Source organism: Passer domesticus, chromosome 7 (genome assembly GCF_036417665.1).
Source record: "Passer domesticus isolate bPasDom1 chromosome 7, bPasDom1.hap1, whole genome shotgun sequence".
NCBI classification, from domain to species: Eukaryota; Metazoa; Chordata; class Aves; order Passeriformes; family Passeridae; genus Passer; species Passer domesticus.
The window spans coordinates 8,516,070-8,541,750 of NC_087480.1; the positions used below are offsets into that span (position 1 = coordinate 8,516,070).

The 25,681-nt window shown below is 42.9% G+C and overlaps 1 protein-coding gene across 2 annotated transcripts in view; it reads right to left on the reverse strand.

The window, feature by feature from the left end:
• The window catches only part of IL1RAPL2 (interleukin 1 receptor accessory protein like 2), a 339,644-nt gene that overhangs the window by 261,163 nt on the left and 52,800 nt on the right, over positions 1-25,681 (reverse strand). Inside the window, exon 2 of one of the 2 annotated variants that reach the window (XM_064426721.1) lies at positions 8,081-8,167. The exons of the other annotated variant lie outside the window; for it this stretch is intronic. Coding sequence (XP_064282791.1) covers positions 8,081-8,167 — 87 coding nt within the window. The remainder of the gene's footprint in view (positions 1-8,080; positions 8,168-25,681) is intronic. 2 annotated transcript variants of the gene reach the window in all.

Genomic DNA, 25,681 nt, shown 5'->3' on the forward strand with positions numbered 1-25,681 from the left:
TCTCACCCCAGATTGCAATGTCTGCTTTGACAAAGGAGTGTTGAGGAAACCTTTCTTCCTTCTGTGCTAAAATACCTTGGCTGGCCCCTGTTAGAAAAAGATCATTTTGAATGCAGATTTTTAAGAGTCCAAACATCCAGGCTGACATTCATACAATTAAAAGATAATCCTCCAACTGTGTGGGGACACAGACTAGAAAAAGTGCTGGCATGCCCAAAAGCAAATTCATGTTCAAATTCAAACACATATTGACAGCAAATTAATGACACAACACCTTGCTCAATGAGGGAGGTCACTCCCGATTTCAAGCAGCTCCCTGCTAGCTGGATTCTCTGTTCTGCCTCCAAAGAGCCAAAAGACAAGTTCCCTCCCTCTACGTGATGTTAGGAAAAGCCCATTCCATTTTAAGAGACAGCAACTACAAAGCAACAGGAGCAGGCACAAAAAATCAGGGCAAATGTAAGAGGCACAATCCCAGCAGCTCCCTCTGTCCTGTCTTTTGTCACGGAATTAAGAATAGTGTTGGCAAGCTCTCTGTTAAGTTTATTTGATGTCTTTATACATTTTTAAATGTAATTTTGGTAGGTTTGTTTTTGCATGGATCTGTCAGTGTGTTATGTATAAAATGACAATTCAAGTCTCAAGCTATCAGCCTCTTTCTGCCAAGTGACAAATAATGGATGCTTAAAAAAGTCTCGTGGCATTCCAGAGAGCTAAAGAATAATGAGTCACAATCTCAGAAAAACTTAAAATTACTTTTCCTTTCCCCTCTTCCCTTTTTTCTTCTCCCACCTTCCCCCAGTTGCTCACAGGAGAGGGTTAGGTCAAGGGGTTCAAGAAAAGAGAATTTTCATTTTGGAGTTTTAGCATAGGGTTTTTAAGTACCAGCAAAACCTCATTTTCACTTGCACATTACGTGGAGCTTTGTCATTAATTTGCACAAGGTGTCAAAAGAGTAGAAGATAAGCTGTAACACCCTCCCCCAAGCTACACTCTGCTGTTAGATTGAAAAGGCCAGGGTAACAAAGGTGCTCATAAAATGTAAGCAGTGTTTCCCTTCTCTGGAAAAACCTTTCCAGTGCTTAAGAAAAATAATTAAGTTTGTATAAGAATTTTATGAAATGTGTGTGTTAAACTTTATTCCTTATTTTTATTTGCTTTTTTTTCCTACATTCATTTTTTTAATATCTTTTCCAATTTAGGAATCCTGTACAATACTAGGAGCAATATCCAGGAAGAAACCAGAAGAAATCTTACTATAATGTCAGAAAATAAGTGTGGTGTTGCACATCCATGTAGTCTCTAGAAGAGCAGAAAGAGAGTGAAACATCAGGCAGTTCTTGATCACAACTCCAGTGCACTGATTTCTCAAGTACTGAGATGATGCAGATTCATATTGAAACCAGAGCAAACAAGCAAAACAAAACCAGCAAAGAAATCTGCCCTATGTAAGTAAAAATAAATAAATCCTCCTAGTCATTCTATCCCTATTTTTACAGTTGTGCTCATCACCTATGCACTCAAATTGAACAGAAAGTAAGGCAGCATCCTTCAGGAAATTTCACCATGGAGCATTTTCAAGCCCCAGACTTTCCCATGCCTCACCAAACTTCCTGTGCTTCACAACAGCAGCACCTTCAGCTGGGACAAAGCCCCTGAGTGCTCCAACTCCACCTCTTCTCTGGCACTTACTGAGCCCAGCTCTGCCTCTCCTGGTCAGCCTACCTGGGGACAGGCAGGAGAGCCCACAATCCAGCGTTCCCTACAGACTGAGTCCACTTAATTAATGTATGTCTTCTCACTTATAACACAAAGGTTTTAATCCAGCCCTGTGTTTTCATCTTTTTGACCTTACCAGAATAAATAAATAAATAAATAAATAAATAAATAAATAATCCCAATACTGAGATGGGACAGCTTTATCTTTTGAAGTCTGCATGAAGTTATATCCAGGTCTTAGAGCCCAATTCAGGGGTGGGGGGAAAAATCCTTACCTTGGACACAATAAACATCAACTTTTCACTCAAATGCTGTCCTAAGAAAGAGTACATGAAATCAGATGTTTATGTGATTCTTTTGTCAATCTTACAATACCAAAAGATATGAGATGAAGAATGATGACAAACAAGCCATGGAAGTGTCCCAAATACACAGGACACTGTCTCAATACATAAAATGAAGTCAGTAGATTATTATCCAGCATCCCCAGTGTTTCAGCCCTGGCTGAAGAAGCAGTCTTGAGAGGAGCTGTTCACAAGCCTCATTTCAGCAATGAAAATCCTGACAGACATGAGAAGGTAAATGTCACACAGCCAGCCAGGCTGCTAAAGGCCTCTTCCCTTGATGCTTTGAATAAATACATCCACATTGCTATTTCTGTTTCACAGGAAGGGTATAAAATTGTGAAACAAGGAGAGCCTGCACTGCCAGGACACGTTAGCAGGCTGTGTGCCAGGCAGGCAGCTCACCACAGACATGGCCAGGAGATCAGGGCCCCAGCACTGGGAAGGCTGGGAGCATTTCAAAGCAGACATCATCTACTGGGATGTGTTGTTTCCAGCAGCTCCTCTGTTTCAGCACAGAGCCAACTGCTGGGCCAGCTCGGGCACTGGTTTCCAAAGAACCCACTGACCCACTAAGGAAACAGCAGGAGAAAGGCTGAAACTACCACAGGAAGGACAGGAACAATTTCCATTTTTGTTTAAATCACCCACTTCATCAGTGTCTGGTCTGCATAGAGCATATTTAAGTGCCAGCCCCTGCAAGCACAATGAGAGAGGAAGCAACAGCACGGGAAGTGCCAGGGCTGTGTGGCTACCAGGAACCAGGCTCCTGGCCCCTCACCCACACAACAGGGAACACACCCATGGGGACATCTTATCCAGAGGCACCTAAGAGCAGTGTCCAACCAGCCAGCACTTCTACAGAGAAAACAAAACCTGTCACACAGAAAACAGGTTTTGTCACACAACTGCTGTTTGCAAACCTGTTGGCAATCCATCACAATGGTCTAGCCCCAGATGGACCAAGATTGAGATGGGAAAGCTTATCTTACCTTCAGCACTTGTGTACCATGGCATCATCCCCCACCCCACTGGGCTTCTCTAACACTGCCTGAGCTTCCTTGATGCTGCTCAGTCTCCTGATGTTAATGAAAGAATCTGTGTTTTGATTAAAGCTACCTTAGGAGAGCCAGGGTCCTTATGGCACATCATGTTTGAGCTAAGGAACTTACAGGTGAGGATAACAACCCCTTGGTATTTCACAGCTAGCCAAGCATCTAACAAGTGGTCAGCACGGCTCCTCTGTCACTCAGCCAGCCACACTGACACACTCCTGCTTTAAAGGCACTTCCCTGTAAGGGGTTTGGCAGCACATAAAAGTGGCATGGCAGTATGTGCTTCCCTCCAGGCTCTGGTCAGATCACACAGGGCCTGGGTTTAGAGAAAAACAGGTGTTGCACAATAAAACCTCTGAGGCAGCAAATAATTCAGATGTGATTGATGCCTCTCCAGGCATCATGATCAAAAAAGTGTCCACAACAATGCAAGTGAAAGGTAGCAGCAGCAGCAAGGGGACATGGTCTTCTACTCACAGCAGCATCTGCCCTGCTCCAGGGGAGCCCACCAGGTCCCTCTTCCCTGTGGAAGGGGCAATGCACTGGCAGGTTTTGCCACATCCTCTGTAAAATTCTGTGTTCCATGTACATGTGCTCCTGTGTTCCAAGATCTTCAAACTCCCTGCTGAAAGGCAGAAATTTTACAGAAATCACCTTTGCTAAAATAACAGCAGAAATTCTCCTTCAGCTCCTGCTGAGGACTCTGAAGGGAAACATGAACCCAAACCTTCCATCTCTCCAGCAAAGTTCCTCTGCAGATTTTGTCAGCCACCTTCAGGGAGAGTGGGAAAACCTGGTCTGAAGGGGCTGCTGCCAATGTGAAACAGAGATCTGTGTAAGCTGAGAAGTGCTTTCTATTTTAAATGTATTAATTCATACAGTCACAGGGCACTGATTCCAGACTACACCTTAGCCATCACAAACAATCACAGCAGGTCAGCAAAGAGCCAGCAGCAGCCCTGTCTGTCACAGTTCACCAGGTCTTCCCAGGTGGGAATTCCCAGCCTGCCAGATCCCAGCCCACCAGGATGAGCCACAGCCCACAGGGGCTCCCACTGTTATCTCCAAGTCAGCATTTGGGTCCCTCCCACATCCACCTCACAAAGTAAAAAGGTAATTAAAAAGTGAGATGACAGAGAGCCTGGGAAAAAAAAGTGCTGAGGAAATTCAAGAGGAAAAACAAATTAGATCAAGGGAAGGGGAGGGGAAAAGAGAAAACAGGCAATTTATGGCAATTTCATTAGTAGAGGTCAAAAGAGTTTCCTTTACCATTTCAAAAAATATCAAATTCTCTTGTACTTAACATTACAATGAATTAAATATTACCAGTCAGCGACAGATTAATCTCTTTGGAATTGAAGCATAATCTGAGCATTCTTACAGTAATAAACTACTGTATTGAGTTCAAATCTTCTGGGAATTGTATTTGTGAATTGTTTCTGTGAATTTATATTTAAATGAATACATTGTATTCCCATACATTCAGCAGAGAAAGTGAAACCCTACTCTTCTGACAACTGAAGTTTCTAAATGGAAATTGTTTTTACTACTTAGATAGAAACAAAAAAGAGAAACAATGAAAAAATCAAGGGAGTCAGTCAAATTAACCTTTTTTGATCAATGACTCATTTGTAGGGACAGACACATTTTTAAGCTGTGAAATTTCTGATGTATGCAAGCCACCAAGGTTGGAATCAATAAAAAGTGAAAATAAAGTGGATTTGTGTAGACTGATTTTTAAAGCAAAATTATGCATTATTCATACAGAAATCTGCCTATAATGACTGGAAAGCAGACTGAAAAGTCTAAAGGTTTAGACCTGGTAGAAAATGTAAGACAAATCACATTATTAAAATAAGCTTTGATTAGACCTACAGAATACAAAAATCCAGTCTTGCTCACCTATAAATGAATTTCTCATGTGTGTATTTCTAGGTTGCAGCATATGTACAAGTAAAAAGACCCTCTTAAAAACAAGACACATCAAAGTTCCAGAAAAGGAAAAAGTTGGACTCTGCAGGAAGCAGAGTAAATTAACTAGACAGGTAATTAAGATGTTAAATATTTACAGGACATATTTTTTTGTACAAGGTACCTTTTTAAAAATTTGGAACAGCTGCTTTTAGTAGCCAGACTCCTACCTACCAAAGCATGCAGGATGCTGCAAGTGGTGAGAAGGCTGCTCTCAGCAAAGCACTGTCTGCATCTGGGATGGGATTCCCAGCAGACACTAAACACTGGCTCTGTCCTTACCCCAGTGGTAAAGAAAAGCCCATGACTCCTGTGGAACAAATATCTGCAGCTTGGTCTTTGTTAGTGAGCAGTGCAGTGTGACAGGGCAGGTCTGGGCAGGCAAGCAGAGGGTGCAGAGGACAAAACCCCCACATGTGATGCCTTCTGGCCCTTCTCAGTCAGACCAGCACTGATCTGGACCAGCACTGAGCACCTGTGAGCAGTGTGAACCAGGCAAACCATGGGAGCCCATCTTCACATCTGTCTTCACTGGAAAGGAACTCAGCCCCTGCACCCAGTCCATCCTACAGAGAACACCAGGACTGCAAAGTGGGGACATGCAAGGTTCATGCAAAAATACATTCCTGAAGCAAACTAAAAGTGATGGCAGAAACAATGTGTTTCCATTAAACACCAGTGTTTAAAGATAACTTCACTATAACAACCAGGCCATGTCCAGTGTTTCCCCAGAAGTTTAAATATAAAGCATTTTTCACTCTGTCATCTTGAACTGTACTTTGCCAGAAGACCAGCTGATGCAGCTCCACGCACCAAAGTCAACTCGCTTCACTCCAACCTAATTTGGTTGTCAAGTAATACTCTCACATTTTCTCAAATCTCTATTTAAGGAGCAAAACAAAAAAAGCAACCCAGATTAGAAAAAGAAGTCTTCAAAACCTGCAGATAATACAAGATTTTATAGGGAAGAGGAAAATAGCAAGAGGAAGCTGGAATATAAAAAATGTCAAGAAGAGAGCTTGTACAATTTCAACAACATCCAGCTGCAATTCAACCCCTGCTTCAGCTGTAATCTCTAAATCGATCCAGATCTGCCTAGAAATGTTTGATTATCTATATGGGCCTATAGTTATATACAACAAGTACAGAAAAAAGCAGTTTCCATCTCTTTACCATTACTGTGATTAACTTCAAAACTTATTTACCTTGAAAGTACTCAAGGGATTGCAGTATTAATTATTTTTAAAGGACACTCAATGCAATTGGTGGCCTAGCATTGATGAGTATATCAAAAAGAAAAAAAGGAGAATTAATTGGGGACCTTGGGACCTTATTAAAATTTGCTCTTGACTGTAAGTTCTATGACCTTCTATGGCTGAACTTCTCCTGATGAGGCAACTGCGTTTATACTTTAAGAATATCATTTGGTGAAGAAAAATAACCAGACTTTAAAGAAGTATACAAACACATTTGCAATACAAATCAGCAGTTTTCCAAGGAAAAAGATTAGAAAGACTAAAAGCTTTTACACTAAACACTGAAACAGGGTCTGGTTCTTGTATGCCTTAGATGCAAACCTCCTCTCAAAGCATCACACTTAGCAAACCTCAGGAGGCAAAAAGGGCATTCACAAGGCAGTGTTCTGGACAGAAGCATCAAATTGGGCAGGAAAATGGAAACCTGCACCCTAGCAGGTAACTAGACAGTGTATTATCCATCTCTGAGATGTGCAGAAAAGGAAGAAAACCTCTCTAGTTCAAACAGCCTTGTCCCAGGATCAAACTGCCTTGTGCCAACAGTAGAAGATCTGTTTCCAGGCTGGGAGATGAGCTACACATCATAACCTTAAGTACCTTAATATGACACCAAAGCTCAGTTTCTCCTCCTACAACGAGCAGAGGTGGACACAGACACACTGTACACAGACCAGAGACACTCTGGACAGCACCTTCACACACCGAGATGCAGAGTCCGTGTAGGCCCAGGGCTGTCCACCCTGGTGATGTCTTTGCACTGCCCACCTCAAATCTGAGCAAGTTCCTTAAAAGCCTGCACCAATCCTACATTTTCAACCAGCAAAACCCAACTGGCAAAATCAATGGGTAAATCTTCATCAGCCTTGTGGAAAACAGCTTTGACTGCAAACACTAACAAGATCTCTCTCTTTATCTCATCACCAACTTCAACAGCTCTATGGACAGAGAGCCCCAGGTGCCTTCTCAGCTTTTTCACATTTAAACCCCTGTTCATGTTTCATTCAATGGTTAGTTTTATTGAGATTTCCCTCCCCGCTGGCCCCACACAATAAACTTCAAAAGTTTCAGAGCACAGAAAAACTTCTCTCAAAACCACCCTTTACATGCTCTGTCTTTGACTGTACCAAATCACTTAGAGCCTTTGTGGAAATCTGAATTATGCCACATACCCCAAGTGAATTAAGCAGAAGATCAAAGAATTGGGAAGCACAGCCCATGCCAGGAGGAGGGAAGGCTTTATCTGTGGCACCACAAGCTTTTTGATAGTCTTTTCTGCTGGGTTTTACAGCTTCCTTGAACAAACCTCTGTGTTTTTATGAGAGGGAGAAAACATTTTGTTTTCTCAGCTAAACTAATCTCCCCAGTCTTTTCAGTTTTATTTTAAAAATTTGGCCATTTTACTTGCTTTGACTACTAGAAATCTGCTTTACAGCAGTTTAAATAGTGGCTCTTCTACAGCAAAAATCTCAAATTAAATCAAAAGTCAAGAGTGCTGTTGCTTGCTGGGGAACTCCTCAGACCCACATCACAGCCCAGGGTTTCCATCTTTTGCAACACTTGCACAGCTTTGTTTATTGTAGGGGTTTTCTGAGTATCACCATCCAGGACCTCTCTATTCCCCTGAAGAAACACTTCACACATTCCCCAGGATTTCTGCCTCATGATGTTTTTTTAGTATTAATTTCTCTCCTTTCAATGTCAGCAGTGCAAGTCTGACCCCCCTGTCAGCAGCCACCTGTTTGTCCATCCTCTTCTTCATCTTCAGCACAACTGCAGGACGCAGCATCAGACTCTTGTGGCCCTCCACATCCTGGTGCCTGGGCTGGCAGAAACACAGGAAATTTCAATTTCCTCAGGGCACTCATCTGTTCCTGCCATTCCCTAGTAACAGCTGAGTAGACTTTTGCAGGCTTCATTTAAAACCCTCGTGCACTCCCCAGCAATTTGTCCCTTTTGCTTGCCATGCAGATGACTCCCAGAACACTTCTCTTAAGTGAACAATCACATCTTTGCTGTCTCTTCCTTTAAACTTTACTTCCAAATATGGGCAATTTTTGCTGCCACTTCACACAGTGATGAGAAAATCTCCTTTAATATTTCCAGAGATAATATAGTTTCAAAAGTCTCTACACTTCTCCTATCTACCACTAGAAAGAGAAGAAAAAGGAGTAGCTCCCTGACAGTGGGTCTGTAAGAGGGGTAAGGATCTTCTTTCCTTTCACTGTATTTGTAATGGGAATAAACCACTTGTAAAGTACCTGAAAGAATGTACATTTCATAAGCAAAATATTTCTGCTCTGCATTAATGCTGGAAGGTAACAGGAGAAGATGAATAATACCCTTAGCTGCTGAGAAAAGGATTCTTTCTAACGAAAGACTTAACTGAATTCTTTTTCCTGTGCAATCTTCAAATCTGTTTCAAGTTCTCTCCCACTCCAACAGTTGTGGGGTTTTCTTCTTTTAAAGGAGACTCAAACAGAAATCAAACGTTCATAATTCATGAGGAGACACATTGAACAATCTTTTTAATATTGATACATAAGGCAGGGCTGTGTGGATGGAGAATCCCCAACTCTGGGTCACATTTTAAACACACATTTCTTATCCAGACAACAGCTGGGAGCCATTGCCCACCAGAGACTCAGCTGATGCCTCACAAAGTCGCCTTTCTTGAGTACTCCACATAAACCCTTCCCTTGCAGCTGCTTCCAAGAAGCCTCTCCTTTCTCCTGCTCCTTGTACTCTGCCAGGGAGAAAAGGCTATATAGCAAGGCAGGAATTGCCCTCCCTCCAAATTTCTCTTGATGTTTTTTTAACAGGAAAAAAAAGTTATTGAGATACTTGGGGTAAAAACACATTGGTTGAAAAAAAAATACTTCAATTTTGATCAAAACCTGAAGTTTAAGTTTTGTCTTGATTCTAAATGGGAGACACACCAAAACCCCAATCATTTTCTTACAGCACTAGCACAGTCTACCAGAGCTGAATAGCTTTAATAAACACACATATGGTTAGAGCAAGATCATCTTCCAGCAGGCTCCTTCCCCTGAGACCAGCTGGAGTTATATTTCAAACCATGAAGGAAGCAAGCAGAGACTATCCTCCAAAACCCCTGCTAAGGGAAAGGAGGGCAAAAGGAGATAAATCAGGATGAAGGTAAAAAAAGGAAATAAGAAACTGAGCTGCCCTTTGGGAAACATGTAATTACGTCTCTGAGTTCCTCTTCTAAGCACAGGCCTGAGGCAGACAGTTCAGGTCTGAGCATTTGCAGCTTCCACACAAGTTGGGCAGATAATCCTAAACTTTTCAGATTTATCATTATTATCAGCAGAGCTCCCCCCATGCAGCCAAAGGTTTCAGCAGCATTTATAGGAGAGCTGAGGAAATGATCCCTCAGACCACACAACAGCAACAGAGGAAGGATGGGATGGATTGGAACTGGCATTGTGCCAGAACTCAGCCTGGATGATGACCAGGAACTGCAAGAGAACCTGCTTAGAAAAAGGACAATCTTACAGGTGCAAGTGCTAAATTACCTTCAGAGAAGCTACACCTGAGATGATGGGACAAAAAGAAGGGACAGAAATACAGAAAAAGCATCCACACTGCAGCCAGCAAAGTCAGCAATCCTTCAGAGCCCAGGTCTTCTCCAGCCTGGCATGAGGCTTCACCTCAGGGTGTGCGCAGCCCTCAGCTCTCCCAGGAAAGGGAGCAGACCTGGGACCAACACCAGCCACACGCTGCTGAAGATCTAGCTGGCAAGCCCCACACAAATTTGTAACCCTGTTTCACAGGCTATTTACCCATCCCAAGTGGGTAGGCAGCTCTGGCTTGGATGGGATGCTCAGGCAAGAGGATACAGCCCAGCTCCTCAGACTGGCTCCACCAGCTCCCATCACAACAGCACAAGACTAAATAAAAGCAACCTGCCCCAGGAAAAAAAGTCCCCCAGAAGAGAACACAACCACCAAAATGGCATGGCAGGACCAACAGCGATCTGTGTTGTGAGTGGCAACAGCAGAGAGAGTCCCAGGACTACTGAGGCTGGAGGAGTTTGTAGAGCTGTGCCCCAGGCAACTCCATTCACCAATATCTAGCAGCCCTTGGACTGCTGAGAATATCACAGCAGTAAGTAAAATGAGAGCAAGCAAAGGAGTTCGTCTTGATTTAACTTCAGATCCTCGTTTTAACTTGAGAAAATTCAATTAGTTTCTACCCAGAAGCAGTTTAGCTGCCATTGTTGGCAATCAATGGTCCCTAAATGCTGAGAAACTGGCAACTGTTCAATGTGCTGGCAGAGAGGCTTTCCTAATTAAAGATGTCACTTTTCCAGCTAATTTAAGTCTGCCATCTCTTGAAAGTACCAATTGCCACAACAAAATATGAATAGGAAATTGACTTTCTGTGCATCTGTTTTTGCAAAATACTTCCTCGGAGTCATATGTTTCAGCTTAAATGGTTTAGGTCACTTGCTGGGAGGCAATAGCAGAGCTTTGCTCTGCCTCCCAAATACCTCTTAAATAAAGAAAAATAAGCAGGGGTTCTGACATCTACAGGAATGAAAAAGGTATTTGTTGGCTTTCGCAGCACCAGTGAGTTGTTCTGTTCTCCATCTGATACCGATTTTGTTAGTAAAGGAAATCCACACTGGGTAAGTCTGCTTATCTAAACAGCTTCCATCACACTAGATGCTTATCCACACAACTTCCCTGGGGATAAGGAAGTGCTGTTATTCCTGTTGGAAGGAAATGTAGAAGCACACAGCTGAGACACAAAGATTTTTAGATGTCTAACTTCCACTAAAGTCAAATTTCTGACTCACACTACTATCTCCTTTCTATAATAGCTAAATAACATCCCTTTTTTTCTGAATCCAGCTATCCCAACATTTTAGCCAAACCGTGCATTTTTAAGACTGTTTGCACTCTGGCAACAAAAGGAAAGCAATGCCTGTGCACCTGGGAATGGAATTCCTAAGTTCAGTCATAGAGCAGCATCCTAACTTCAGCACAGTACCTCATGCATCCCCACTGTGCTCACCCCAGTCCTTCCTGCTGAGGCCCCAAACTCAGCCCTGTTCTGGGTCAGCCAAGGGAGGGAGCACAAATCCCAGCAGAGCTGTCTTCATCAAAAGGACTTCTGACTCCTCTCCATCCTTCTAATTTCTTCTTTTTAATGGTCTATTTGTGAATCCTTCTAACAGTTTATTGTGAATCAGACAGAGCAATAAAGTAGTTTTCTTTGCTCCACAAGCCTCTGACAAACAAAGCAGTTAGAAGCAGGACTAGAAATCTTCTCCTTTCCTCCTGTCCAAACATCAAAAAGGCCATTGAATTTTGTTTTTCTGGAATTCTAGATAAGAGTCATCCTCTGTTGAGTGCCACAAGAAATAAACCCCTGATCTTTGACTGGGACTTAAAGCCTTATTGTTGTACACAACAGTTAAATTTAACATGGATGAGATGCATTAAACCACCAGGGTGGTTGCTCACATGAACATTACTGATATGAGGCTGTGTTTCATAAGCTTGGAAATGCTGCCTGGCTAGGTAGACTTGAAGCAAGTCATACATTATTTATAATTTATTAAAATTTATTTTAAACAATTCCTCTCCCACACCATCATTTGATCAGCTCTGTTTACAGTCTACAACTGTGGAGCAGAGGCGTGCAGCATTAATTACACCACTGGGCTCTCCCACCCCCAGGTATGACAGAACAGACCCACACTTCCCTTCCTGAAATGGAAACCTCCTAACATAGGTAAGAAAGGGGGAACATTTTATACTTGTTTTTTCCCCTGCCAATGCAAATTCACCTATTCCCACTGCAGTATGCCCCTCTGCCTCTTCCTGGAGCTCAGGAAGGACTTCTGGCAGCAGCAAAGTCTCTGGGAGCTGAAAAAGGGGACTCCACACTTCACTAGGGAAAGAGCATGGACACATCCTTTCCTCAATCTAGCTCTCTAGAACAGCAATTCCTAGGACTCTACCTCTCTCCTCTTCAAAATGTGTTGGTTGAATTCCCTAATCCCAGGAGAGAATCACAGAAGGTTTGGGTTAGAAAAGACCTTTAAAGATCATCTACTTCTAATCCCCCTGCTGAGGGCAGGGACACCTTCCACTAAACCAGCTTGTTCAAAGGCCAATTCAACCTGGCCTTGAACATTTCCAGAGTGCAAGTGCAAACCCCAAATTATTTGCAAAGAATTCCTCTAGACTGTGAGGATGGTAAGATTTTCCAAGCCCAGTTCAGCAATGCCACCATTGTGCCCTGCTCCAGTCCTGGGGCTGGCTGTGAACTCTGTATCCCACAACCAAGGTCAATGAGGCTTTCTTTTTTTTAAATTAAGTCACAGAGGACTGGAATGAACGCTATGCAGAACTAATTTGTCAACCCAGCCACAGTGTCTTTATGTCTGCATATTTGTTGGCAAATTCCCTCCCCCCATCCTGGTCCATGTCCTCCCCTCCTGCAGGGGCACATCATGGCTGAAGTCAACACATGAACTGTCTGCCCCTGCTCTGCCCCCTCCAACACCACAGTGCACGTTGCACTTTCAGCTCTCCCTCCAGAAACACTTCATTATTCCCCAGAGTCACTGAGCAAAGTGATGCCAGGAGAGGAACAGAGGCAGCACCACCCTGGGGCACCTCCAGCTCTTGCCCCAATTTCTGCAGCTGCTGATCAGACCAGCATCCACTGGGACCTTTCCAGAGGCTCATTGTGGGACACACAGCAGCTCTAGTGGCACCTCCTGATCCTTCAGGAGCTGCAGGATGGATAAATCAGAGGGTGGCCGTGGCTCCTGCAGCCTCTGCCTTCCCCAGCACACATGACAGTAACCACTGCCCACTCACCCATCAGGACAGGATATTCCCATCTGCAGGCATCAAAACTCACAAACAAAACCATCCCATGAGCAGCTTATTACAGGACAACATCCAAAGGCAAAGCCTGTCTCTAGCTCTCCAAGAAGGTTGCTGTGCAGAGCAGGAGCTCGCTCAGCCCTCTGTGGCAGAGCAGAGTGCTCATGTCCTCAGGTGTGAGGCAGAAGCAGTGCTGGAAATCAGGAATAAAGCTATAAAACACAAAAACCCAGGAATCTCAGCTCCTTATCAGACCTCCTAATTACTCAGTCTAGCAACACAAATGCAATATGGAAACATTCATCACCAAGAAAATAAAAAAAAAAATCTTCACAACTTATATACATACACACATATGTGCACATACAGTTTACTCTACAAAAATAAAATATTTAACTGTATGTTTTCCAGCAGCACATTTCATCTTAACTCAGGGATATATCTCACATATTCCAAGTTATTTTATGTACACAGCAGCTGTGTACCAACACCTCCATGAGGAAACCTGCAGGGCACTGCTGTCTTCATCTACCCAAGTGCTAATGGAAAAATAACCTGCACAAATACATCTGTCAACACACAGGGGAAAACTGTATCCCTTGAAGCAACAATCACATTGCATTTGGCTTTCCATGAACACATACAACTCCTTTCCACTAGGAAAGACTCTGAGTGGGTCAGCACTTGAGACAGTGACAGTCCAAACTCATGCACCCAGGTCTGCTCCCCGCTGCACTGGCAGAGCAACACACCCCCATTTCTCCCTCCCATTTCTTTCCATGCACCAGCACAGGTCTTGCCAGAGCAAATTTGCCTCCTAATTCCCATTGGGAGGAACCTTGAGCTGTGTCTTTTTAATGCTGTCCTACAACAGCCCAAAGCCTTGTGCATGACACAACAATATTTGGAGAAGGAGGGATTCTGTCCAGTTTCTGCACAGATTCATCTCCAGGCCATTATACTTAGCACAGATTGTATGAACTATGACAACAGTAAAAATCAGCAGGAACAATTCCACACAGAACCCCAAGGGATCTGATGTGCCATTGCCCAGGGCAGAGCTGCTTCCTGTTCTCCGGATAAATGGAAAAACCAGACCTTCCCTCCTGCAAGACAACACCCCTTGGCTTTGCTGCCATCACACTGCATGCCTAGAGAGCACACACACAGACAGACCCCAGGAAGGAGTGGGAGGGATTCAATTATTTCTGTTTCAATGACTCCCAGTTTAAAACCGTGGTTTGAAAGAAAAGAAAAGGAGAAAATACCAACACAAAATCCCCAGCGTGGCTGCTGAGGGTGGCTTGTTCTCCAACCATCTGTGCTCCTGGCAGGAGCCATTCTGCTCCTACACATCCTTCAGCACCTTCTGCTCCCTGAAGTGTTACACAACTGTACAGTGCAGGAAAACCAACAGAATTAACAAGTGGCCAAGAACAGAATTACCACTGAGGCTGAGCACTTTGGTCTCCCATCACCTCTGGTTGGTACAACCTCAAGATGAGTTGATCTCAGCTCTAGCCTCTGGCTACTACTCCAATAAATAATTACTAATTACTTAGGAGAGCAGTGAAGAACAGCATAAAATTAAGTGATAATGTTGCTCCTGGCTCCCTCTCATCTGTACAGCTCATTGTTGTCCCTGGCTGCACAGAGCCCTGCCCTGACACCAGGGTGGCACTTCAGCCATTCTCAGTCCTTGTGCATCAGCTTCTCTGCATTGCTGCTTCTGGGCTTTTCTGCCATGCAAAATTCCTTGTAAGCCCAAATCTGAATCCATAGTTTCCATATGTTCTGCCATTTGGATCCAGAATCTAAAATTACCTTGGTTGTCACAAAAATAGGAGCTTAAAATTCCCCTTTGCCTTGCAATTAGCTCTCTAAATCTTAATTGTAGGAGCCAGATTTTCTAGCAGAGTTCATTCATAAGCAGAGTGAGTCAGCTGCAAAATATTTATCACAGTCCAAATTCTCTCAAATTTCCAGCATTTGGATCACAGAATTCTCTTCTGATCCAGGTCTAGGAGTAATGACAGAAAAATTATAGGAGGCGAGAAAAATCAGAAATTGTTTTCATCAGAAAGCACACTTCTCCTTCAGGAAATGCTATACCCTGCCAATTCTTGCACTAAAACTGCAATCTACTCCTTTAAACTTCTTTACTCTTCTGCAAGATGCAAGACATAATCTGAAGGATGCTGAACAATTATTCTAACAATTAATTATAACTTTATATTATATTTCTATATATTATATCTAGTATCTATATTTATATAATATTATTACGTATCATCTATTATATTTACTTCTATATAATATCTTTTTTATTATATTTTTTGCTAATTAGCTAGCTGAAAATTCTATTAGCCTGAAATTTATCAGTCTGATTATTTAAGCACCTTCTTTAAAAACCAAAAATTAAGAGCATCTTCAGCATAAAATATAACAATTATATCTGGTTTATTACAGATAGAACAAAACACATGTGCACAACTGCTAAGTAGAAAAGCCTCAAAATACTGTAGAACAAGGAATATCTGATGTAAATTACTCCCCCTCCCCCAATATTCACCAATCTCAATAGAAATTTCTGTAATTAAAATTACAAGCCAACAAAGTACTACCAGCAGCAGGTACCTCCTGACAGGTGCTCAACATGGACTAAAAGAAGCAGTTCTGTAATCACACCAAGTGCTTACATTGTCAACAGCACTCTTTTAATAAATGGTTGCATTTCTTATGCTTTCTTAAATAATTATTTGCTAGAAGATCATAATCATCTAATAAAAATGTGTTTGGTTTTGAACCAGACCTAATTATAGGTTTTAAAAGCTGGTGACAACATATGCACTGGAATCCATTAGCAAGTTCTGCATAGAAAAGGTGATAAAAAATCAAAAATTTCTTTGGTGAATTGAGACCGTGATCTATAGGAAATCAATGAGATTTAAGTGTTTGAAATAAACTCTCTTTTCAAAATGAAATTCGTGCAATTATTGTGATTTTTAATTATTGGGATACCACAAAAAACACTGCAATCATCCCAACAAAACCCTCTTACACTCGTGCCAAAGATTTTTTTCCTCTCTCCATATGCAGAAGAAACAAGTTAATAACCTGAAACATTCCAGATTTCAGCTACTCCAAACAGTACAGCAGATTTCTGGGCAGGTGCAGAAATCAAACCATGCACTTTGAACTGCAGGGCTGAGACAGTGAAATATTCATTTGATGGTCACAATCTCTGAGTGAACGTGGAGGATCAAGGATTTTTAGGATCAACTTCTAAACAAGACTACCAACTTCTCCTTCTTCAATGTGTGTCAGAGTTTTAACATCTTTTAAACACCATTTCTTTGTATTTATGACTGAATTACAGTTCAATAAGACAACCCACTGAATCATCACACTTCCTCAGGATAAAGATTCTCATGTGAACAGCATCTCCCTCCCCAGCTGTCCTTCAGGCAACAATGAAAAATGACAGAGACTGCAGCATGCTTATCATGGTGACATGAGTTACCTCTCTGAATATTTCTCTGTGCAAAGCCAGACAAGGGTCACAAGAGTCTTACAGGGAAAAAAAGAGGAAAACAAGGAGAAATGTCAATTTACATTAAGTGCACAGTAAAGACTTGCTCTGTCAAAGAAATCATCTGAACTTCTAAGTATCAATACCCATAACAATAAAAAAAATACTTCAGAAGAAAAGGGAAACCTTGATTCACAAAAACAATATTTGGAGGCTTTCAAAGCCTCCATTTACTTTAAACTAATATTTTTTTCTTCAGTGGCACAGGAGAACAGCTCCTGGCTGCAGGATATAGCTTCCAAAAATGCAGGTTATTGAAGTAATGCTTCAAGAAATGAATATGCTAGCTGGTATTGGAAATCATAGGACATTATTTACTTCTATTGAATGCTGATCTAGATGCTTAGAAAATGGAATGCAGATTAATTAAGTGCTTTTATCTAAGGAACTTTGATTTGATAATAATTAGTTTAAATATCAGCTAGTATTTTCTCACTTCAAGCCCTTCAGTTATTATTAACAATAGAATGGGTGTTACTGCAAGAGCAATTTCTCATGCCAGTGGAAAGGACTTTTATTAAAAACTCATAATGACACCATTGTATGGACCTGATTCTAATCAGGAAAGCATGCCATGCATCTGAAATTGGTGTTCATGAAGCACAACCTGGTTCCCCACTGTGGATACTGTTCCTGTTCTGCCACCTCTTCCAAAGGCACCCAGCAGTGCTGCTGCAGGCTGGCTCCAGAGCCAGCAATGCAGAGGTGCAGGGGTTGCAGCTGAGCCACTTGCATTTGTTCCATTCAGAGGTGGATGTATTTACTCATTTATGTGCTTTGCTACATCCAAGTGCATCTCTCAATCACCTTTTCTGGGAGTTACATTAAAGAAGAATGTAGGGCTGCAGGAGTAAACGTTCCAAGCAGCTCTGGCAGGGTCAGTGTCAGCACCCCCAGCGCACACAGTTTCCAGGTTTTGGTCTGTGACTGACCAATGGAGCATGCAGGACAGGACTGCAACTTAATTGAGAACAGTAACTGCACTCTGCTACTCTTCCTGAGTAAATTCCTCAGGAAGTACTGAGCCAAAGGCAGAGACTGGTATATCCTCTATACACTCCACAGCTGATGGAGGAAACACAGATTGTTCCAAACACAGGGGAGCTGGAGGAGGGATATTTGTGTTCAGAGTTCACCACTGGAGATGGCAAGCAAGGGAGGGACTCTGGCCAGCAGCACTGACTCTGGTGAGGCACCACAAACAGCTCCTCCTAGAAAGAGACCTGACCAGAGGTGCCCTCAGGACTCCTAGACCTCGCTGGGGTTCAGTGCTTTGCAGAAAAGGTTTCTGCAGGTGGGAGGCAGCAGTGTTGTGTAGGTGTTGGACGCTGCAGTTTGAGATGTTTTCTGTTGCCTTCTGCACATGACTCACAGTTCTGCACAGCTATTTTCAAATCATGAATCTGCAAGGCAGACCCCCTTTGGCTAACAACCCAGCTAACTGGGGAGAAAAAACAATGCACCTGTCTCATCCTGAGTGCTGAAGTAGCAAATGCTTTCTGAGCTTTATTTGCAGAAATGGGACAGTCATGGCCGTTCCTCTAGTTTTAGAACAAAATTTCCATCTAAAAATAGCGTGGCAAATCACCACTGTAGGATCTCTGCTTTCTTAGACACACAGCCACCCCAGAGCACCTGCCCCAGCACATCCCAGAGTCTGCAAATGGCAATTACTCTGCATGTTGAATATATACATCCCATCTGTGTGTGTGTGTCTTGGCACATGTGTATTTCCATCCTGATACATCTGTATAATAAATCTTTTCTACATGAATTAAGCCAAGCAGTGATCACAACATGTTATTTAAATATCACTAAGGATTAGAAGATTCAAAAAGACTCCAAACCCCATAAAGTGATGCTAAGCAGGATTACTTCCTGGCAGCATGTGGATACATGTGTAAGCTGATTATTTATTTTCATGACCTACATTGGCACATAAGGAAGAGCCACAGTCCTCTCCCTCCTCAGAAAGAATGAAATCAAACTGTATACCTCCTAGTGATGGATTCAAACTCACCTTTTCTTTCTCTTTAATGAACAAAAAGCAGAAATAGATGAGAGATAGACTTCAGCAGCTGAAACAAGGTGGAACTGCTGAGCTATAGGAATAACCACGGTGTTGAGCCAATGGCATTCAAAGAACTAACAGTAGGGATAAATTGGAAAAAAAAAAGTAGTAAGGAGCATGAATCTCAAGGTAGATACAAGGTCAAAGCAGCTTTTGGAAGAAAGCTACAAGATAGAAGGGTGAGAATAAAAAGAAAAAACCCACCAGGGACTATTCACATTCACAACATTCCTTGAGTATTTGGTATGCTCCTGCTTACTTACTGCTAATTCATACTATGCTGCTTACAACAAGAACAAAAACATTGCTAATTACAACAAGGTGCTACATACACAGAGCAATGCCACTGCCATTCCTTACAGGTCAAGGGCAGCATCCTGTGTTATCCTGCTCAAAAGAGGCTAAATAATGCAGTAACTGTCTGAAAAAGCATACAAGCAAAACAAATGTCATTTTTCATGCACAGAGTAGTTACATTTCTTCACGCATGTAATCCTCAATTACTAAAGAAACTGTGATGTCAAAAATAAAGCTGCCAAAACAATAAGGGGCTGAAGACAGCTTCTATTTTCAGGCTCACAACTCTCTTGTTTATATGGAGATGTTACACAGGAATGCAGCACAAGAGCAGAAAGCAGCATTAAGTGGCCTGTGTACTACACCCAGGTTGCACAGACAAAGACCTTCAATTAATGCCAGTGCTAGTTTTTATTCAGACTGTGCTTGGGAGTGACAAAAACCTCCAGCATTTACAGGATTATGGGGATTTTTAATGTTAAAGACTGAGGTGGTAGGTGACTATTTGTAATACAATGTCCAACCCTGCCAAAGAGGGCTCTAACACTAAAGGCAAGGGATAAAACGTGCTGGTTGCAGCATGTTTTCCTCTGCCCAGATTAAGAGCTGTTCAATAGAAGTATAATAGAATCTGTAAATCTACTCTGGCTCAAGAACAGTGTGCCTGACATTGAAGATACAGAGCTGTCATACTGGAGATAACCTGCACAGTGAACAGCAGGCCTCTAGGTATGGATAATGCATCATCTGACAGCATTATAGTTTAAAAAATAAATAAATTAAACCAATGTAAAATAAAAACTGGTCGTATCACAGCCTACTTTAAGCTTTAAAATAAATAAGCACTGGCATGTTCTGTTTCTTCTTTAAAAGTATGTTATAATCAATTTGTTTGAAAATTCTAATGTGCAATGAACAGCCTGAGCATGGCCCTGCTCTGGCACACATTGCCCTGGCAGTGGCACTGGCATGTTCAGGGAGGCTCCAGCTGCTGGCACACCAGGGAAGGTCACACAATCCCTCACAGAGGGGCTGGCAGGCACTGCCCTGCACCCCTGAGCTGCCTCCTGCTGCAGCTCCTGCTGAACCAAGAACTGCTGGAATCCCACATTTTTTCAGGTTTTTCTTTTGCTTCGGTAAGACTGCAAAAAACATCCCAGGAGCAGGATTTGAGGCTTTATACTTTTCCTCTCTAGAAAAGCCTCCAAGACTGTGCTGTACATCCCCTCTTCTTTGGCACACTTAACTCTGATATTTTCCACTGAAATGCAGTCCCTCACTCTCTGGAGTCACTGCTCCTGTATCTCACCATGGCCCCTCCACCCTGTTTCCTCTGCCAAAAGAGCTGGCCTTCACCCAAAGCTGAACCCTCCAAGAAGGAACACAGCCCTGTGTTTGAGCAGCTGCTGTGATCTCCACATGAAAAGTTTTCCCTTCCTCTACAACCTTTTGCCACCACTGCAGCTGAATACCCCAGATGATTAGGGGCAGATCCTGCAACCTTCCCTGCAGGCAAGACTCCTGTTACTCTTACACAGCTAAGAAAGGACTCCCATGGTGATTTTCATTTCAGCAATGCAGATGGACTCCAAAACCCTTCCATCAGCTATGTGCTTATGGTACTGAAGATTTCTAAAACAGAAAAATCAGTGAAACAGAAATGAACAGAGAAATTCCAGCACAAAGAATGGTAGTACAGAACCAGACCCAGTCCTGCAGCTCCTTCCAAGTCCAGGCAAAGGATAACCAGCACAGACACACTGTGAGTATCAACAAAAGGAACCAGACAGAAAATGCAACATGCCAGCACAGGAAGAGGCTAAGATTTCAGAGCACCAGTAGTCACAGACCTGAAAAACCTTCCACATGCAAAAAATCTACAGCCAGGTTTCATCATTAAATATAATGGACTACATGAAATTACTACCTCAAGCAGTCCCATCCTCTTCTGCATTAGCTGCAAGAAACTAATGTTACTGATCTAACTTCTGTGGTACCTTGCAGAAGGAAAAGGCAGAGATTTGAGCTGACTAAGAGAGCATTTAACCCAGTAACTCTAGTGTGGAAAGGGACTGGAGTTTTGATCAACTGAATTAACAACTTCACTTTTGATCTAGCTGAGAGAAATCTACAAACATCAAAAGCAGGTTTTACTTAGCCCCCTTAATATCTGCAACTTGCCCTAAGATGTCAGCTCTTCTCACGGATATTGGACATGAATCACAAATCCTGTGATTACACCTGCCAAGAATCCTCTGAAGAGGCGTAGGATTTCCTCCCCCCCCCACACCTCTTCACCAGAAAAAGCTGGCTCCTGCTGAATACACATATCAGAACAAATCAGCAAGACATTGACCTGTTTGGGTGTCAAGTCATTAGTACAAACAGAAAACTTCAGAAACACTGAAGAAAGGAAAGAAAAAAGATGCTTTGCAATAAAGGCAAGAATGGACTGCACCTTTAAAGGTCACGCTCTTGTCACAACAAGGAAATTTATGGAATATATGTAAGTGGCAGGATCTTCAGATGCAGCTCAAGAATAAAAAGGGTGAGATATTTTCAAACAACATTTGAAGTGCCAGCAGAAAAGGCTGAGGGTCTCAGCAAGAAGGGATTGGCCAGGGCAGACAGGGGATGGTGCAGAGGCAGAAGTCACCTCAGTGGCCAGGACAGGGCTCAGTACCAGCTGAAAAGCCACAAAGCCAGTGGTGTCCATGGTGCCAGTAGCCCCATGCCAGCCCCACAACTGGGGCAGGACAGGTGGACAGAGGGAGCTCACTGGAAACCAAACCTCACTCACCTGATTTAGAGCACCTGTGTGTGCTCTGACAAACACACGAACACACACACTCTCCACAGATCTCAAGATTTGCATGCAAAACACTCATTTTTCCCAGGGTTTCTACTATTTCAGCTTTATAAAATTACTGCTATAAGTTAGTTTACAGCCTTCCATCCAGTTGGCTGCATTTCAGAGCTATTCCAGCCCACACAGCTAGAGTTTAAGGCACAAAAAAGATGTAGGGAAAAAAAAATCTGAACAATGTCATAATCTTGATGGAAGATAAATAATCCCAATCCTTTTCTATTAGGAAAGAACCGGTACACTAAATCCCACCATTCTGACAAATTCTGAAGGAAGATTACACAATGCCTTTATCTACCTCTCCCTTATCCTGTTTTATGCAACTGGAGCACTGCTAGACTAGCACCAGCAGTCACCACTCTTTTCATCCAAAAACTGGGTTCTCCAAACCACCTTTCCCTCTCCAGCTCTTCACCTATGTTCTAACCCTCTCCCAACTAAACTGAAGGTTGAGGCTTTTTTTATAGCTGAGATACAGAAGAAGCCACTGCAACAACCACTCTGCAAGGTGAGGAAGCACAGTTCATAACAACAACCCTGGTGCTACACACAGCAGAAGGTAATTCATCTCCTGTGCATGACCCATGGTTCATCAAGCCTTCTAGACAAGAAGAGATTATTCAAAAGCACCAACACTTGAATGCAGCCATCAAACACCAAGCACCTGCAATGCACACTGCACACGCTGGTATCTGACAATGTCACTGCTCCCAGGTGACAAAACACACAGGGCAAGAGAGATCTCTTCTTACAAATGGCCCAGCAGAGATGTACACTTTCTTCCTTGCAGGTGAAAAATGACCATGCTGCATCTTCAACCCCAGACTAGGTTGAACATGGCCAAGGTGACAAACCTGACCTGCAGGGTGCCCAGCAGGATGAGACTCTTCCCACACTTCTAACCTGCTCAGTCACAAAATCCAGGGCACAACAGTAGCCCCAGCCACTCTTCTGAGATAATTTACCCTACCTTACCCATCTCCTGCATTTCATAACATTTCTCGTGCTGAAGAGAGGAAATTGGATTGTAATGGTATCCTCCTTCCTATCTCAACATCTACCAGGACAGAGAAGGATTCTCCCAGCCACCCTCTCAGACCCAATACCTGCTGCTCCCCAACACACACCTTGGCTTTGCCATCTGATGGGATCCATCCCCTCCTCTCCTGGCTCAAGGCAATCCCAGATTCTGCATGCCTACCACCACACACCTCCATAGCACAATTTGATGCCTTGTTTAAAACCTTGTTTCCAAGCCAAACTAACTGAAAATAGAAGCAGCAAAACGAGATGGTGCCCAAACAGGCAGCCTGCACACAGCACCACCATCACCTGGGCCCAACCATGTCACTTCCTCTGGACTGTCACTGGATCAGCTCACTGAGACCTGTGCAATGCAGAGCCCTGTCATCCTTTGGAGTCAATCCACAGTTCCCTGAGCCCACATAGGCCCAGCTCAGCTAACTCCTGGCAGATTGGAACCCTCATGTGCACCTCCAGCTGTGACTGACTCCTGTCTGTCATGCACTGATAAACATTAGGCAAAGGCTCCCCTTTGCTCCCTCATTCCTTCCCACCCCTCTCAGTAACACACCTGATACTCCAAGCTCTGGCTCTCGTTAGCCTGAGCAGGAGCTGTGCACAGGAACCTGCCAGCCAGCACTGCCAGAGCCCAGCTTCCACCTCATCCCTGTCCCTGGCACAGCAGGGCGGGCTCGCTGGGGTGCCCAGTGAGCACAGCTCTGAGTGCCTCTTCCTCTCCACAGAGCACCAAGGCTGTATCAAAGGGGCTTCAGATAACGCCTTCAAAATTGCATCTTTGTGCCTGCAATGACGTGCAGGCTCTTACTCATCTCTCTTTTTATTAGATAAAAATCCTTTCAAAGTTGGTAAATTAATGGCTATATGCCAGGCTTAGGGCTCTACAGAGAGGACTAGAAGTCCTAATAGGGTTTGTTCCAAATTTGCTTTGCTAGTAATAACTCTAAAGAAACAGCTAAATGAGCACAAACACCATATTTTATTTCTACTTTTCACTTTTTTATTTTATTGTAGGATATGTAGTTTCTAATGAAATACTAAATTCACTGACGGAGAAGATTTTTAAAACATATAGCAGTAATATATCTTAAACTTACTTTTTATGGAGTATTTTTAGGAACCCCTCCAAAACAGATCTCCAGCTCCCATGGTTGCCATGAAATGTCAGCATTTGACAGTTTCCATACAGTTATCTCTCAGACAACAGTTTCTGTCTGTAATTAGAACAGTAACTGTAGCAAATCTGAAGTGGCTGTTGCTAAATGTTGTCATTTTAAAGGCAGGTTGGTTAAGTGACCAAGGTCTAAAAGAGCAAGGTTTGGGGGTGTCCTCCCAAATCTGGGATGTGTGGGAAATGGGCACACAGCCTTTGATCTTACCAGCCTCCTTCCAGCACCCCAGTAAGGCTCCAGGCCTCTCCAGTAAGGAAAACTGTCTCAAATACTCACAGAGACCTGTACACAGATACATGCAAACCTGGATCCATACATCCCTCATGTTTTATTCTTTTCTGCTCAGATGCAGCCTTCAGATGGACAGATTGCAGTGTAGGCTGGCTGTGTTTTTGTTCAGAAGAGGCAAGGTGCTAGAAATCAGATGTTGGTAAACAACACAAGTTGTTTTCAGTACACTGTGTAACCCTACCTGATGTTTAACATGTAAATATTCCCCACCATGCACCTACAAGTTCCTCAAGCCTTTCCTGAAAGACAGATTGAGGGCTGGCACCTGTCCTTTGGTGTAAGTCTCAAGAGCTTTGCAGAGTACCTTTAATGTTCTTGGTGTACTTCAATAGGATTTTGTACTTGCACTTTTGACTCCACAACTGAATTCAAACACACCAAGAGAGCAGCTGCTAGGGCAAGCAACTTCTTCTGATGCTCAGAAAGCAAAGGTACTTTACAATGCAAGAACCAATTCCCAATTTAAAGACTTCTTGTTGTTCCTAAAAAGAATTGCAATTTTGAAAATGTATGAAAGAAAATATGCCGGACATGCTAATTGCATCTTCTGTCCTCAAAGACCAAAAGGGAAACCAATTATCACATACACTCAACAGGCTGCAGCACCAAAATACCCATCAGCATAGGCAGCAGCTCCAGCAGCACATCAGCTTATGGCTGTTGTCTTTGTGCAATCAGCAGCTGTAAAAGTTTGCTTGCAGAGATGGCACAGGAGGGAAAACACAAGTGAATACAGCTGGCATTTCAACCAGAGTTCATCACACTCTGCAGCTGAGGACAGGAAATTGTTGTTGTTGTTGTGTTGTTATGCTTTTCTAAGAAATACACAAGAGGAAAAAGAAAATTGTCTCTTCCTGAGCTACTCCCTGTCCCTGCAGACCACAAACCCATTCAAGGACTCTGAGTCACAGCCTGAATGTGCACTTTCCCAGAGCAAAGGCACCCAGAGCAACCCCATTAAAGTGCAGCCAAGAGAGAGAACGAGCTTTTTCACATGCTTCAATGGCTGACAGCACTTGGATTTCCATTTGGTCAACCAGTATTCAGCCTAAATCCTCTTCTGGAAGTGTCCAGAAAAATTAAACTGGAGGAACAGCATATTTTAGTGAGACAGCGAGGACAAGTGGTTGTAGTCTT